We start from the raw sequence: 18575 nt of genomic DNA, 5'->3' as shown, positions 1-18575 counted from the left end.
GAAATGGGAGAAAAGCATGAGTATTTTAGTAGATTGCAAAGGAACGGATTTTCTTGCGAAGAAATAGGCAACGCTATTCCCTGTGAATTGTATTTTGTGAAGTTACAGTAATATGATCGGACAATTGTTCTTTAACATAGCACTCATGGGAAATGCAGTCCTATTTATGTTTACTACCGTCTGCAGAGCAAAATAAAATGAAGAAAGGTAGCATAAACCTCACCACAGTGTCCTTAATAGAATTGAAAATGTTTGTGTACCATACATTTTCCTTCATGTCAGCTAAGAACTTTATCTTTCTCCTGCCATGAATGAGTGGTAGTATTCAGCACTTTTATTTTCCTGGAGGAGGCAGCATAGAATATTTCCATAGAATAATTCCACATAATAGTGTTGGTCAAAGGCTGTTCAGCAACAGGAAAAAGTCACACTCCTTTTAATTAATATCTTTAACACTCTCCTAGGGATTAAACAGATTCTGCCTCACCAGATGACAACAGTGGGGCCAGTACTTGGAGAGGAGAGACGGACGGATGAGTTCTTTGATTCTCTGGATCATGTGATAGATATCCACGGTCACATCATTGGGATGGGGTTATCACCTGACCACAGGTGAGTGCGTGGTATATTTAATTTTGTTTCATTGGGTTCCTCTTATGCATGCTGTGAACTTAATCATCTCATGGCTTGTTTCGTACTCCCACTTACCCTCAATTTTCAGTGATAACCTAGACTGGGAGGGGAGCTGTTCTTTCCAGGGCCCTGGGGACAGACATGAGATTTAAAAGTGGTCTGGGAGAACATATACTCTTCCACATTTGGGTGGACTACTGGTAAAGTGTCTGTCACACTCTAGTTGTTTTGATGAGACTGTGTTAGAGCAGATTTATACGGCAAGGTTGCACTGAGTCCTGAACACCAGCAGAAGCAGGCAGCGGGAAACACCCTGCTTCTTTGGTGTCCAGTGTGCGAATTAGCTGTCTGACTTCTCTAGCTCCAGCCTAAAAGGCTATTTAGATTTATTTTGTTAAAGCACCATGTCATTTTATGTTTTTATTTCTTAACAAGCTCCTCCAATGTTCCTGAAATTGCGTGTAACAATTCATCAGAGTAGATAGTTCGGTTAGGTCTCTTTTTCTGCTCATATTTGATACAATTAATACAACTCCTGACATGGTAATGACAGTGTCTACATAGGCTTGACTTTGGATCCATCTCTGATTTAATATTAATGAATGAAGTTAAAATTAATTTGTGTGCCTGCAGCTTGGTTCAAACAAGATTTGGCTTGTAGTCCATCCATTCTGCCTAAGCATCACTCGGACCTTTTGGCTTTGCCACTGTATAATTATGCTTGGTTTCTGTTGTTGCTTATCAAATGCCTTTCGTGGTATCAACTTCCTGAAGCTGTTTTACTAGTTTCATCAATGTAGCTGGCTGGGTGTAGGCTGAATTACAAGAGCATCTGGCTCTTAATATGCACACGAGGTGCAGGCTGGCAAGGAATTTCCCTAGCATTATCACCCCACTGCAGCTGCCATTACGCTTTTTTTCCTGATTGGGAATATCTTGTTGTGCTTCTTACGTTTGTCCACACCTTTCATGTACTGCTGTCTAGCTTCTGGCATTCTTTTACTGCCTAATAATCCCTATTTATTTCAATATTGGTCACTTCAGTTATTTAATACTAATGTTTTGTTTTTAAAAAGAATGATGTTCATGGATTAAACATTGACACTTTAAAACATTTTTGGGAAGGCAATGCAGTGTGGTCGGCAGAGAGTTCAAGAATTTAAGATTAGTTAAATGGGAAGTCTTGGATTTTTTTTTCTGAAGCTGACATATAATTACCATAACACAGAATAATAAGTAGAGCGAGTTTCAGACAGTTAGGGCATGCACGCCAGTCTCTGACCATACCTGTACTGAACTTGTTTATTTAATTGCTTAGTATGACTGGAAGAGAAGAGGCCATGAGATGAACAGCAGTCTCAGGAAAGCTGCATCTATTCCCCACAAATTAAAATTCATTTTTTTAGGCGAATTATTGTGTATGCTTCCGCTACACTTGTTTTCTCAGTATTTTCCATGCCTGTCCAGCCATCTTGATCATCATGTCACCCTTTTCTTTGTGAATATATTATGAAACTCCTAAGTGTGGGTTCATTTGAGAAATACAGGATGACATGGTGAACTCGAAGAGGGGATGAATTCAATCTTTCTTCAGCCTATTTTATGAGCAGTTTAAAGGCTAAGATAAGACTGCGGCTAAGTTATCTCTTCATTGTAACTCGTCAATGCCCATCTGACTACTTTTTCAAATAGTTCGATGTTAAAAATTACTGAACACAGTTGCACCAAACCACAAGAAAAGAACTCTTTCTGAGTGAAGTTCTTCTTTCATGTTAAGTTTATTGTAAATTGGTTCAGCATTTTTCACCATAGCAGATAGCAACATTTTCTAAGGGAGCTAAAATGAGAAATGCGGTTTTTTTGCCACTTTCCCCACCTTTTAAAATTTTTCACCCTGCACCAATCTGCACGAAACTCGACACGACCAAACTAGGGCAAGTTTAGTTACAGATGGCTGAACCATAACTAGTGTTGTTTTGCTGACTTTCTAATATGGGGGTCTCTATATACTCGTTGCATGTGTGCTTGTAAATTCACATGCTCTGCATACAACTGCCATCTAGAGTTGTGCCCATCTGTTTGCAACAGTTTTTTCTTCAAAACCCGAGTCACAACACCTGTTGTGACTCCACCCTTGATCCTCAATGTACCAGCGCACACTTCTGGATCCTACGTTTGGGACACATCAACACCTCATGGTCATGAGCTGACATTTTCAAGTCCCTGACAAGGCTCTTTCAAGAATGAACATAGGACAGCAACATGGAGCAAACACCCTTCCTCTAATGCTCTACGTGTATCACAAAGTGACCATTAATGCAGAAAAGCCACAACTTTAAACGCTTCAGAAAAGGGGGTGGTGATGAACAGAGTGTCTGAATTGAGCAGACCACTCTTACCCAGTCCAAAGATCAGGGCTTGATCCATCACCGTTATTTAGCTCACTGCCCCATCCCAGCTCAGAACCTGGCTATATGCAAATTAGTCTGTCCCTGGCCCAGTGCATCATGGGAACAGGGCAGACCAAACTACCAAGCCAATTCTTCACCAGAAAGGATACAAGCTACCGGGGACCGGTTTCTGGCATTTCAGCCTCGTCGGCCCGGCTTGCTTGAATCCTGATGGAGCAGTGAGCAAGGGACTCATGTCTGAGTATACCCTGCCACACCTATAGTGGCCAAAAACGATTCAGAAAAGGGGGTGGTGATGAACAGAGTGTCTGAATTAAGCAGACCACTCTTACCCAGTCCAAAGATCAGGGCTTGATCCATCACCGTTATTTAGCTCACTGCCCCATCCCAGCTCAGAACCTGGCTATATTCAAATTAGTCTGTCCCTGGCCCAGTGCATCATGGGAACAGGGCAGACCAAACTACCAAGCCAATTCTTCACCAGAAAGGATACAAGCTACCGGGGACCGGTTTCTGGCATTTCAGCCTCGTCGGCCCGGCTTGCTTGAATCCTGATGGAGCAGTGAGCAAGGGACTCATGTCTGAGTATACCCTGCCACACCTATAGTGGCCAAAAACGATTCAGAAAAGGGGGTGGTGATGAACAGAGTGTCTGAATTAAGCAGACCACTCTTACCCAGTCCAAAGATCAGGGCTTGATCCATCACCGTTATTTAGCTCACTGCCCCATCCCAGCTCAGAACCTGGCTATATGCAAATTAGTCTGTCCCTGGCCCAGTGCATCATGGGAACAGGGCAGACCAAACTACCAAGCCAATTCTTCACCAGAAAGGATACAAGCTACCGGGGACCGGTTTCTGGCATTTCAGCCTCGTCGGCCCGGCTTGCTTGAATCCTGATGGAGCAGTGAGCAAGGGACTCATGTCTGAGTATACCCTGCCACACCTATAGTGGCCAAAAACGATTCAGAAAAGGGGGTGGTGATGAACAGAGTGTCTGAATTAAGCAGACCACTCTTACCCAGTCCAAAGATCAGGGCTTGATCCATCACCGTTATTTAGCTCACTGCCCCATCCCAGCTCAGAACCTGGCTGTATGCAAATTAGTCTGTCCCTGGCCCAGTGCATCATGGGAACAGGGCAGACCAAACTACCAAGCCAATTCTTCACCAGAAAGGATACAAGCTACCGGGGACCGGTTTCTGGCATTTCAGCCTCGTCGGCCCGGCTTGCTTGAATCCTGATGGAGCAGTGAGCAAGGGACTCATGTCTGAGTATACCCTGCCACACCTATAGTGGCCAAAAACGATTCAGAAAAGGGGGTGGTGATGAACAGAGTGTCTGAATTAAGCAGACCACTCTTACCCAGTCCAAAGATCAGGGCTTGATCCATCACCGTTATTTAGCTCACTGCCCCATCCCAGCTCAGAACCTGGCTATATGCAAATTAGTCTGTCCCTGGCCCAGTGCATCATGGGAACAGGGCAGACCAAACTACCAAGCCAATTCTTCACCAGAAAGGATACAAGCTACCGGGGACCGGTTTCTGGCATTTCAGCCTCGTCGGCCCGGCTTGCTTGAATCCTGATGGAGCAGTGAGCAAGGGACTCATGTCTGAGTATACCCTGCCACACCTATAGTGGCCAAAAACGATTCAGAAAAGGGGGTGGTGATGAACAGAGTGTCTGAATTAAGCAGACCACTCTTACCCAGTCCAAAGATCAGGGCTTGATCCATCACCGTTATTTAGCTCACTGCCCCATCCCAGCTCAGAACCTGGCTATATGCAAATTAGTCTGTCCCTGGCCCAGTGCATCATGGGAACAGGGCAGACCAAACTACCAAGCCAATTCTTCACCAGAAAGGATACAAGCTACCGGGGACCGGTTTCTGGCATTTCAGCCTCGTCGGCCCGGCTTGCTTGAATCCTGATGGAGCAGTGAGCAAGGGACTCATGTCTGAGTATACCCTGCCACACCTATAGTGGCCAAAAACGATTCAGAAAAGGGGGTGGTGATGAACAGAGTGTCTGAATTAAGCAGACCACTCTTACCCAGTCCAAAGATCAGGGCTTGATCCATCACCGTTATTTAGCTCACTGCCCCATTCCAGCTCAGAACCTGGCTATCACCACCCCCTTTTTCTGGAACAACTTTAAACGCAGCAGATGTTTCCCCTGCTCTGCTCTTAATGGGTAATAGGCAAAGCGTACCCCAGCAAACCAAGTGGTGGCATTCCAACAGCTTCTGCCTCTTTTTCAGTTGTATCATTCAAACTGTAATGTTGGGACTGCTGACTTCATGCATAGCAATTGTACAACATACCAGATTACTCATGCACCCTTACATGAGTGCCTTTCACTGCAGTGTACATAAGCAGAAGAGTATTGGGGGGGGATCTAGTTAGGTGACCAGCCGGGCCCAGCATTCTCTGTTTGGTGGAACAGCAACAACCTGTTGCTTGGCAGGCAGTATCTAAATCCCCTTCAGCTGTTTTTCCTCACCACAGGTGTTTCTCTTGGGGTGGTGATCTCACCTCTGTGAAATGGCTGTCCAATGCGCCTAAGCTCCTCAGCACTAGGGTCACCACATAAACTACCTGGGGCTTCTAACCATCGGACTAGCTCTGAAGGCATTTTGGAAATTTATTCAAGAGAAAATTTACTAATAAAGAAAGACAACCTGCCAGTTATGTCTTATGTCCAGAAGCAGGGAAGCAACCAATCCCCCCCCGCCCCCCCCAACGTTCTGCATTAGCTCTGGAAAGTTGTCATTGGGCAACCAGCAACAACATCCACCTACTGGCAGAACATTTGCTGGGAGTGGGTTATGACTTCTGCAGACCTGCTCAGCAAGATTCATCAACACATCCACGTGTGGGAACTCCACCCACAAGTTTTTAAAGGTACTTTCAAAGGCGTGGGCCCCCCACAATAGACCTGTTTGCCACTTCCAAAAATCACAAAATACCAAAACTTCACTTGGAGGTATCTGCACTTCACAGTCCATGATTACTGCAGTATAAATGAATTGGTCAGGGATATTTGCCTACACTTTTCTGAATTCCCCCTTTCATTCTGTGTGATGATGATGAAAATAAGACAGGTACCCATTCCCCTCATTCTAGTGGCTCCAGGCTGGATTGGGCAAAACCGTTCTAATATTCCATGTTCCTGGTAATGTCAGTTATTTCCCATTAGAAGCTCCAATTGAGGCCAGACCTTCTCATTCAGCATCAAGGTCCACTTTAAACAACCATATCCCAAACAGCTGAACCTTGCAATCTGGCATCTCATTCCCCAGGGTTCAGCTACCTCAACCTTCTACAGGTATTCATGACTAACCTACAGGAAGCAGAAAGGCCCACTATGGTCTTGTTACACGGCTAAGTGGAAATGGTGCATGCATTACTGCATTTTAGGCCCATTCGCAGTTTCTGTGTGGGAGATTGTTTCTTACCTCCTTTACCTTTTATAAAGCAGGTTTTGCTTATACTTCCATACGCTTGCATTTCTCTGCAATTGCAGTAGACCTTCACAATAGACATTTATCCTTTTAAGGTCCCAGTAATTAAGCCTTCATGGCGGATCTAAAGACAGCATACCGCCAAAGACATCCTGCCTCTGCATGGAACCTCATTGTGGGTCTCTCACAACTTACGAGCACTCGCTGTGTGCCACTACACTCTTGCAGCCTACTGTTCTCGTCTTGGAAGTGCATTCCTAATTTCAGTCACTGGCCTCGGGTACATCAGCGAACTCCCAGTTCATACACTACAGGAACCATTTATCTAGGTTCACAAGGATAGGATATTTTTTCGTACCAATCCTAAATTACCTAAAATTGTCTTACCCATTTCACATTAAACAAACCATTGATCTCCGCGCCTTCTTCCCACAACCGGAATCCATAGCAGAAAGGGTCGTCCACAGTTTGGATGTTAAGAGGGCGCTAATGTATTAGATTAATAGAACAGGGGCGATTTAATTCTTGGTGTTAGTCAATCAATCAATTAATCAATCATAACACTTGTAAAGCGCACTAAACACCCGTGAGGGTCTCAAGGCGCTGGGTGTGTGGGGGGGTCCTGCTAGTCATCGAAGAGCCAGGTCTTGAGGAGTATCCTGAAGGCCAGTAGGCCCTGGGTCTGCCGTAGGTTGGGGGGAGGGTGTTCCAGGTCTTGGCGGCGAGGTGGGAGAAGGATCTGCCGCCGGTGGTCGCTCTTCGGATGCGGGGGACTGTGGCGAGGGCGATCCTGGCATAGCGGAGCTGGCAGGTGGGGATGTAGAAGTTGAGTCGAGAGTTGAGGTATGCTGGGCCGGTGGTAAGGATACTCCGTCACTATTGCTATGAATGCTTCCCGCCCACATTAAATGCGGGTGGACCTTAACCCCTTGGCTGCTGGGGTAATTCCCCCACGTTGCGGGGGGAGGGATGGGGGTCCGCGGCGCCGCTGTGCTCATGACTAGCTCAGCTCGTCATGACTCACAATGAAGCTGTGCTCATGACGAGCTGAGCTTGTCACAGACCCGCTCACTGATGAATTCTCCTGCACAGGCAGGGAATTAGGCGCACATGGGCAGGCCACGGCCGTTATGATGAGCTAATCATGAGCTCATCATGAGCTCATCATGAGCACAGCTCCACTTGACTCATGACAAGCTGAGCTCGTCATGAGCCTGGAAGGGCTTAATGTTAATCACGATGGAGACTAGTTTGTCTCCATCGTGATTAATCCCCTCTGACAGTCCTGCAGAGTAAGGGCTGTCGAAAGGCTGATCTGTCATTCTGCCCACTAAATTAAGATGGGCTGAATGAGTAGACACTTTTCACAGTTCATCACGGCCAAGAAAGTACTGGCAGCAAGGGGCAGTGAAAACTGCTAAATGTTCCCTTCGCCATGGGAGAGGACTCCCATGGCGAGGGTAGTACTGCATTTTTTATTTTCAAAAAGAAAATCCTGTTTGTGTATTTTCTCTTTAAAAACAAAAAAGGAACATATGTGGTACAGGGCTCTGTCCGGCTGATGGAGCCCTGTGCTAAACAGAACCATGCATTGAAAGGAACCGCCATAATGGCGGTTCCTGGCAGTGCTTTATAAATGACAGCCATCTTGAAAGTCATTAGTAAATGTGGCAGACTACTCCTCCAACAAGGTGATGGAGTAATTGACTCTGTAACCCTGGCAAAACAACGGGCCGTCTGCCAATGTATAAATGAGGCCCCAAGTCTCTTAAAAGTCCAATCAACTTTTTGTTTATCCTTAGCATGACCCTTGTGGGGTTTGGCAATCGCGAAAGCTCGCATTGCTAGGTGAATAGTTAAATGCTTTGAAACCTGTTCTGCTAAGGCTAAGCTTTCACTCCATTTGCCCCGTACAGCCCACTCTACACACAAAAAAGGGGCTACATTACCCTTTTGGGTAACATCTCTCTTTTGGATATCTGCAAGACTGCTACTTGGTCAATGCCATATACCTTCCCCAATTATATACAGCAAGTTGTGGGGTTGTGTACTTTAAGTAAACAATATTTAGACAAAACTCGCCTTGACTATTAAAGTGGTTTTGTGTATTTCTTACATTTTTGTAAGTTGATCAATTTTTGAACATGAACATTCAATATTTTGGATCAAAACCAAGAACAACAATTTAGAGCAATCCATATAACATGACTAACAAATGAAAAAACACAAAGTGTTACAAACTGAATACACAATATTACAAACAATTTGAGATAACCAGATTGTACAAGAAATGTGGCGGCACAAACAACTTTCAATTTCAAGGACTAAGGCTTGCCACAACAGCTAGGCATATAAGCTTATCGCAACAGGCAAATTGCCTTGTTTGCGTACTATATGATTGAATGACTGAGATGTAAAATTCTGACGTGCTGAAAAAGGGTCCACACGTTTCAGAACCCGGAATTTCTTTGGGGGTTCTTCCTCAGGACCGGGACTGGGTCAAACACTGTATAACACATAAGCAATTACAAAAAAGGTGATTAAATGGTGGCCCCTAGTTTTTTTTTTTAAAACTACTATTCGCTAAAAGTATTACAGGTCTCTCCTTACCCTTCAAAATATGGTTTAAGCACCACGTGGGAGTGGTTGTATCCTCCTCTTTTTAGGTGTTTCTGAAAGTAGTAGAGAGCAAAGTTAGCACTTCATAGCGTTGTGCAACAGACGACTATAAATGTTGGTAGACTCCATTGAGAATGCGCATTTCTTATGGAATACTGGTGCCTGCGCGCAAGTAAAAATGCCTTCTGAATGAATACTGACTGTTTTTGATATGCCCATGTGTAAATTATCACACAAAATACTTTGCCTGGGAACATTACGCAGAAAACAGCGCATAGTAGAATCATAAAATGCCGAGACTTGCCTCCAACTCTTGAGCTCACTGATTAAATACAGTTAATAGCGAGGAAAGTTGCAGGAGTATTTCACAATGTGATGACCCTATGTGAACAAAAATTCAGTATGCTAGTCACAGCGAGGAGCTGACAGGGTTAAACAATGTTACACAAGCCGGGGCTAGCAAAGTCAGCGGCAACAATGTTGCACTCACTTCGTGTTGGAAGGCTTCCCTGGGGAACACATAAAATACTAAATAATGATGTCTAGGGAAGGAGGCGCTAGGGGGCGCACAGCGGAATGGCTGGGTAGCTACACAGCTCCGCCAGGCGACTCGCGGACATGCAAGATAAGTGTCCGTGTTGGCCACCCCAACTGCTGGCTGACACAAAATCGGATTTATGAAGATCCCGGGCTCAGTATAACGCAAACGCCGACTGCGGAGCGGAGCTGAGTCGCTCATGCGACGGTGAAGAACGCGGCGGCTCTGGGCAGGATCTCGCAAGATGGCGGCGGGCGCCGAGTGCGCTGGGCGCTTCATGAACAATTAAGACCCCCCGCAGCCCTGGCGATTGCCTTTCCTATCCAGGCCAGGTGAGCGATTAACGGGGTGGTGCAGCCCAGATGAACTTTGGGGAAAACGGGAATAATAAACGCACTCCACTGGTGCGCATTTCGGCATGGCCCCTTTAATGACACAGGATCGGCCGAGCTCAAAATGGCGGCGCCCGTCTACCAGACGCGGTGCTAGGAAATGGACCGCGCCTGCTCTTGTCTGAGTCTGAGACGCCCTGCCGCGTATCCATACAAACGGCAAACGACTGTGGAATGAGGCGGGGGAGGAGCGTGTCGCAGCGGTCGGATTGAGACACGCACAGCAGACACTGGTGACTGACCTCGGCGGACCATCCTCCCTCCTTGCGGGTTACAGTGTCCTGTGATCCTGGGTTGGAGGTGCAGCGCATTCTCTACATGCTGGGGCCATAACTGGGGGAGAGGATTGGCGGGACAGTGCAAACGGTGAGACCAACGACCAACACCCGCAGCCCTTGGCAGATCTCAGAGGCGGATTAGCGGTACATCCCACAGAGGGATAGACAAGCGGATTTTGCCGGGCACATCACAGAGGGATTTCAGCGCGGTCCCGCCACAATCTCCCGTGGTGCGCCTGGTGGTCGTGTCCTGTGACGGCGTTACCAAAGGTGGCTCAAGATAGCTGACAGGTGGGGTGCTTGCTCACGGGTGGAATAATCACTTTCAGCACTGCAAAGAGAAGCGGTTTCCCCACGAATATTAGTACCCACAAGTGTTCCGTAGTCTTGCCGGGATACGCGATGAAGGTAATCGCAGTTGCCACACAGGTATAAGCAACGGCCCTCAAGAGGGAAGACGACAAACACGGTGTTGCGCATCTGGGATCGAGTGTGAGGGGTGCAGGGAAGCTGGAAGCCCGCGGACCCACGAGATCTTCCACAAGGATCACTGCAAGGAGTACTGCCGCAGCGGCGTTACTCAGACCTATAGAGCAAACGACGAAGCTGCAGAGTAAGCAACCCCAGGCAACACCGGTAATGGGGAAACCTGATAGACAACAGCCGAAAATCTCTTTTGAAAACAAGAAAACTTTGAAAGGCACAGACCAGGCGCCGGAAGGAGAGGGAGCAGTGATGGCGGACACTACCTCCACCATGGAAAAAATATTGTTGTCCATTCAAGCTAATGTGCAGGATATCAACGGTAAATTAGACAGTCTTACTTGTAGAATGGACGGGATGTCAAGCAAACTGGAAAAACATGATGAGAGACTGGATGAAGCCGAATCAAGAATATCAGCGGTGGAGGACGAATCGCACGCCACGACCAGCAAATGTAACGGTATGGAGCGTATTCTGGAGGTGATCAAGGCACGGGAGGAAGATTTGGAAGCCCGCTCCAGACGTAATAATATACGCATAGCTGGCCTGCCGGAGACGACCAACACGGGTAAAATGGAGACCTACATAGAGCAGCTATGCAGAGACATTTTCGGGGCTGATGCCCTGTCCCATATCTTCATAGTTGAAAGAGCACACAGATCGTTGGCACCCAAACCCAAAGTTGGAGCGACACCGAGACCAATTGTGGCGAGAATCCTCAACTACCGCGATAGGGACACCATACTACGTCTTGCGCGCGAGAAGGGCAAAATCACACACCAAGGAAACAATCTGGAGTTCTACCCAGACCACACCGTGGCGGTCCAACAGGCGAGGAAAGAATTTGCATCGGCAAAGGCTAAACTCAGGGAACTAAACGTGAAGTACTCCATGCTGTATCCAGCGAAACTCCGAGTGGCATGGAAGGAAAAGATAGTGATATTACAATCACCGAAAGCAGCGCAGGACTTCGTCAAAAAAATTGTCCAGCACAATAAACAACGAGTACGAGAGGAGCAACTTGAGGACTCGGATGTAGCGGAGTGACCCTGCACGAATACTGGCCCTGCTTTGTGGACGGGTATGCAGTTCCCTCTTCGTGCTCCGGAGGCTCCACCTACGACGCACATGCTAGTTGCAGCCTTATGATCTGATGGGGCGCGTATAGGTGCACTGGACAAGCTTTGAGAAGGGCGGGATAAACATTACATGCACCTAGATACCCTACTGCGTTCGGGCCCAGATTATGAGGTCTACGGATATGCGCATGCAAGACACCTGTGGACATTGGGTGTGAGACATTGAACCAGCGTGTGTTGAACCTGGATGTAGAGATACAAAGACTTCACAGGAGTGAGCTTGAAGGGGGTATGAACCAGAATTGTGGTAAGAATGTTCCTCTCTCTCTTTGGGTGGCGCTATGGGGCCTGCTGCATAGCAACTGCTGGACGCTGACTTCTGTATTTGCGTGTGCGGGTGAACCACTCGGACTATGGGAGCGACATGTAGGACATTGTCTACACGTGGGCATTCTAGCCTTCCAGGGCTCTGGTACTTTTAATTTACGGATGTATATGTGCGAACTACATGCAAAGACTGGCGAGGGTTACTGAAACTCCTTGTTAGATTCATCGCTGAAAAAATAGGGCTTGGATGTCGCACAAACACTCATTATGGTACCTAGCTGAGTGGAGTGTACGGGCTGGGCAGGTCACACGAGTACAGGCTACCTGGGAGGGTTATGAGAAGGTGGTCAACTGCTAACATGTCTAATGGGAAGTGGGCCGGGGGTTGGCGGGAGGGTGGCAATAGGACACAGATGACTTGCATGGAGATATAATGTCATTGTGAGTCGTCTGCACCCAGGCATGTGGGTGTAGAGTTGTGCCCCAGGCGGACCTCTAAAAGGGTAACACCCACCAAAGTTGTTCATTTAGAACGGTTAATTGTAGGAGTTAAATATGGGTCTATGGCTTCGGCAGAATTGGGTTGCTGGAGTGGGTGGGGGTGGTGGGCAGGGGGGGATTGTTCTTGTTTTGAGACTGACAATGATTATGCGAGTGCATTTCTGGAATGTTGATGGGGTGGAGAAGAGGGAGACTCCACAACTCTGCAAGTGGAAATCGAAGTATTGTGTTGTGACCGGTAGACTCCGGTTGGCAGGAAGGCAATTACGCTATGATATATGGCACTGGTAACGGGTCGCAATAGTAAAATGCATCTTAACCTCTTAACGTGGAATGTGAGGGGATTAACTCAACCCAAAAAGATCAGACAGGTATTCGCATATCTTAAGAGGTGGGAGGTGGATATAGCAGTGATTCAGGAAACACATATTGCACCACACACACGTACGCTACTTGGTGACAGATGGGCGGAATCCACGTACTTGGCTAACTACTCCTCGTACTCGAGGGGTGTGATCACACTGATACGGAAGGGGGTGAACTTTGAAATCAATAAGGTGATATGTGACTCGGGTGGCAGGTATGTTATTGTGTCAGGCATGTTACGAGGTCAGAAAATAACATTGCTTAATGTATATGGTCCCAACACGGATGCCCCTGACTTTTGCCAGGAATTGTGGACGCATCTTCAGACACTGACAACCACACACATCATCTGTGGGGGGGACTGGAATGTGACATTGTTGGACGGGGTTGACCGCTCCTCAAATTCACTGGAACCACACAAACAGGCCAGGATTAAACTATTGCACATGATTTCCGACCTTTCACTGACCGACATCTGGAGGCACAGGTTCCCAGAGGCTCCGGGAGCGACTCACATTTCCGCAGCTCATAACAGTTGGTCACGCTTGGACTACTGGCTGGGCTCGGATGCCATTGCACTGTGGACACAGGAAGTTAAGATCTTGCCACGAACGCTATCGGATCACAACCCGGTACGGTTAACACTGGTGATACCCAATTACACTACACCTCCCTTTCATTGGAGATTCAATTCCCGTGCACTCACGGACACGATCTATGCATCCACTATACACAAAGCGATCAAGGAATACTTCCTACTTAACGGACCTACTGTGGACGACCCGGGTCTTTTATGGGAAGCATTCAAGGCCACAATCCGGGGTATATGCATGAGCACTACGATAGGCATTTTAAAGGATATCAGACGGCAAATCACACGCTGTGAAACACGGATGAGGGAACTTGAGCAAGCTTATGACACCACATGCGACACAGCGCATCTAGGCGAGTTGCGGACTTTACACTCCGAACATCAGGCATTTGTGGAGGATGAGATCAAATATCTGGATAAAAAAATAACAGGCAGGTCGTTCGGGGAGGGTGGTAGGCCTGGCAGTAGATTGGCGGCTAAAATATGTGATGGCAAGGGACACAACCCGGTACTACGCATTAAGGCAAAGGATGGCACAATACACACACAAGCCGCGGACATCTTAGGCTGTTTTACTTCTGAATACGGGGAACTATATAAGTCGAGGCCGATAGCGTCGAGAGAGGATACATTCGCCTATCTAGAAAATGTGGCGATAGGATGGCTCTCAGATGGGCAGAGGGAAATGTTAGCTTCACCCATAACGGTTGAGGAAGTGACAGACATAATAAAATCCCTACCGAACGGGAAGGCGCCGGGCCCTGACGGGTTTACTAATGAATTCTACAAACAGTATGCTGACCTCCTTGCCCCACACATGGTGTGCATGTTTGGTGCAGCGTTCGAGAAATCAGAACTTCCACCAACATTGCGTGAGGCGGCTATCATAGCGCTCCTCAAACCTGGTAAGGACTCGGAGATTTGTGAGTCTTACAGGCCACTGTCCCTTATTAACACTGACTCAAAAATACTAGCGAAATTATTAGCGGTACGGCTGAAACCACTCATGACACGACTTGTATTGCCGGATCAATCTGGGTTCATCCCTACCCGCTCTACGGCCCACAACACTAGATCACTGTTTGCATTGTCCCACTATCTTACGCCGTCAACCAAGGCCGTGGCGGTCATGCTAGATGCCGCTAAGGCGTTTGACTCCATCGAACGGGACTATTTAATCACGGTGTTGCTCAGGATGGGATTTCCCAAGCGGTTCGTACAATGGGTTACACTCATTTACACTAATCCAAGTGCGAGGGTGCGAATTAACGGGTACATCTCGGAAGCATTTAGTATCAAGCGCGGCACTAGGCAGGGATGCCCACTCTCCCCATTGCTGTTTGCGCTGGCACTGGAACCCCTAGCTTGTGTAATACGACAGAATTACAAGGCCTCAGCCTTACAGTTCCCGTCCAGACCGTTGCATATATCACTCTATGCGGACGACATGCTTCTGTATATACGCGACCCTGACACTCATTTGAACCCAATAATGCGAGAGTATATAAAATTTGGAGGCCACTCGGGGTTGACTATAAATTGGTCCAAGTCCTCCATAATACCTTTAACGGAAACAACAACCTCGCAAGCAACAGACTACCCTTTGGAATGGCAGTCGGACCCGATACGGTATCTAGGGGTGTTATACCACAGAGATCCAGAGGTAGTGATTAGATCAAATTATGGTACGGTTATATCCAAGCTGGAAGATAAAGTGACCCGCTGGGTACAACTGCCTTTGTCATTAGCAGATAGAATAGCGATCGTTAAGATGAATATCCTGCCTAAACTACTGTACCTCTTCAATAATATCCCTATTGAACCACCAGCTGCAGTCTTCCGCAGCATTAAATCCCTGGTTTTGCGATTGATATGGGCGGGAAAACAAGCACGAGTACCTTTACAAACACTCACACTGCCATATCACAGAGGGGGCTTCGGGGTGCCGGACTTTCTGCTGTATTATCTATGCGCGCAGGCACAGTACGCAGCGTACTGGTTCCACGAAATACCATATTTAACGCACACAGCCATTGAGGAGGGAGATGCTGCACCCATACCACTAGCGTCAATGCTCTCACACACTCGCCAGCCTCTACATAATCAGGACATCAATACAATTGACACCACTGTTAAAGCTTGGAGGAAATTGGCCAGAGTAGCACACAAAGAGCCATTATATGCGCCAGCAATGCCTCTCCCGCACCACCAGGCGCTCTCCGTCACAGGGGAGAAAGTGGGGATGTCGCTACTGCAACAAGTAGGCATTGAAAAAATGGGGGACATGTTCCAGGAGGGCAAGTTTCTAACTGCAGCGGACTTGCAGTATATTAAAAAAAAAACTCCGCTGTTCCTATTTACCCACTACCGACTGCAACACGCTGTGCAGGCCTTTTACCCGACGTTTCCGTTGGAGCCGGAAAGCCTGCAATCACTACAAATGGTCATCACCTCGCCGGACACCTCACATCTGGTGTCTAGACTGTATGCGGCAGCACAGGCCGAGATACCAGTAGCTGGGACCAGGGCTAAGGAGAGATGGGATGAGGCGATGGAGACTTCGCTCACGGAAGAGGAGTGGCAACAAACATGTGCACTTACACAGATCCTCACACCTAACGGTAATTTACGTATTATCCACTACAAGTTTATACACCAAGCATACTACACACCGGAGCGTATGTATAAATTTGGACTGCAAGATAATGACAGGTGTAAGAGATGTAATGCGGGGGGAGCAGGGTTCATACATCTGGCCTGGTGCTGCACAGCTGTACAGTCTTACTGGCAGGAGATCACTACCGAACTATCTGCCATGTTGCAGGTTGAGATAGAATGTACACTTAAGGTTTGCTTATTGGGAGTGGTCCCACACCTTAGGGCTACAAAACGTAAATTTTGTGCGATAGCGCTGCTGCTGGCCAAGAGGCAGATTGCACAATGCTGGCACAGCAGGCAGACGCCCAAAACAAGTAGATGGCTCCTGGATATGTCAAGTTGCAGGGATACACTACACACCTACGAGGAGGAGTTGCCTGCCAGGGCTCGGCCCAAAGATTTCTGGTACTATCTCACAGACTATTTACTGTCACGGGACACAGGAGAAGAGGGATCGCCATGAGTTGGCATCAAGGGTAGACACTGGTATAGGAGTGGGTCCCGGGAAGTCCGACCCATCGACACCTAAATGCATACTTTTATTACATACGCAATACTGAAGAAGTCTCAATTTGGTTATGTTGTTACTGTGGTAAGTTTCTAGATCCACAACTGTCATGTTGCTGTTTTCTTTCGAAAATTTCAGACCTTAATAATGACGAAATTGTATAAATGTACGATATATACAAGAAGCAGGGAATGTATGTATGATACTTCAAATAACGTGATTATGATGATTTAGCAGCCGGCCTCAGGGTTGTAGGCACGTTGCTGTGTATAACTGACATCGTACAATAAAGGTCTTTGTAAAAAAAAAAAAAAAAAAAAATGATGTCTAGGGAAAAAATAATGAAAGCCTATAGGAGATAAAGATACAATTATCTCTATCTATTTGAATTTATTATCTTCTAGAACATATCTACATTTCTTTAAGTCTTCAAAAAATGGTGACCAAGGGAGAGGGTTGAGGTTTCTTTTATATTTATTACCCCCTCATTTTCTTTTTCAATATTGAAAGTACATAATTTTTTGCTGATTTGACACATGTATATATATACATATACATATATACACATAAATACAATAAATACACAAACAATATATCACAATACACATACAACAAATATATCCTTGAATTTTTAGAGTCCACGCCCTTATTATTTTAACTAAAGGATGCTTCTAAATCATGTAACCCAAAGACATTCCTTAAAAAAGGTCACGATAAGAAAAATGGGAGCATAGAAGGTACAATCATTAAGTTCTGATAGTCTTATGCTCTTCTTTTTTTTAAATAAATTCACTTATTCAAAATTTGACATGGTGCCTACCATGAAAGTGTTGACGCGTTTCAGCCTTACTAATTTCCAGGCATCATCAGGACTAGGGCAATCAAGGTTCCGCCATCTTCGTATAGAGTCCTACACCTCTTTCAACAATTCTTCCAGCTCGAAGTATCTATGTTGTTTTTCACGAGTCTTTTACCAATCGTGACTGCTAGCCTTTATATCATGGAGAAAACGTCTCTTTTGTAATAAATCCAAGGGACACTCGTAAATGCCTCAATTACGTTTTTCTCATATGCGCTCATTCACTCCGCATTTCGCCGGGTCGCCATTACGATCTCTAGTATAGCTCTGGGGAACACACATGGCGTTTCGAGGTAATCAATTTAGTTGCTTTAAATGAAATGAAACCACGTATAAGCATATATGGGTGTATTGAATGCACTCTCTCTAACGTAGACGGGCCGGCTCTCCTCACTTGCCTGAGTTTAGACACAAGGAAAGATGGGGAACCCAATAGACCCTTGTAGGTATGGGCAATGAACAATATCGTGTGAAGGAATCTACAAGGGATTTTATTTGTGATATGACTTAACTTTTTTTCAATTCAAATCAGTGAGTAAGTCATAAGATCAAACTCCAATGTGTCCACAGGACAACAACATCAAATGCAATAATCAGTAAAGAGCACACAGAAGATCCTAATTGTATTGAAAAAATATATATTTGTAAATTTCATATATTAAAACATGAATTCAAGGGGATACATGTACAGAAGATAAATCAATAGCAACAAGTCATGAACAGATGTCTAGATCAATTGAGCAAAGCAGTTCATAACATACATCAGCTCCTAGAATAGAAGAGAGCAACTGATAACAACAGTGAATAAACGTTACTCTTCAAGAAATCAATTTCTTTGGAGATGATGGGGAGGTCAAGGTTTTGGTCT

General features: G+C 46.2%; 1 protein-coding gene across 5 annotated transcripts in view; it reads left to right on the top strand.

Moving 5' to 3' along the window:
• The window catches only part of FBXW5 (F-box and WD repeat domain containing 5), a 170858-nt gene that overhangs the window by 113085 nt on the left and 39198 nt on the right, over nt 1–18575 (top strand). For all 5 annotated transcript variants that reach the window (XM_078642084.1, XM_078642081.1, XM_078642082.1 and 2 more), the window contains one exon: nt 465–612. In XM_078642084.1, the coding sequence (XP_078498210.1) occupies nt 465–612 (148 nt within the window). The remainder of the gene's footprint in view (nt 1–464; nt 613–18575) is intronic.

The sequence above is a fragment of the Lissotriton helveticus genome, chromosome 5_1 (genome assembly GCF_964261635.1).
Source record: "Lissotriton helveticus chromosome 5_1, aLisHel1.1, whole genome shotgun sequence".
NCBI classification, from domain to species: Eukaryota; Metazoa; Chordata; class Amphibia; order Caudata; family Salamandridae; genus Lissotriton; species Lissotriton helveticus.
The sequence above is the reverse complement of the archived record's forward strand: the minus strand, read 5'-3'. Positions and strand labels throughout refer to the sequence as shown.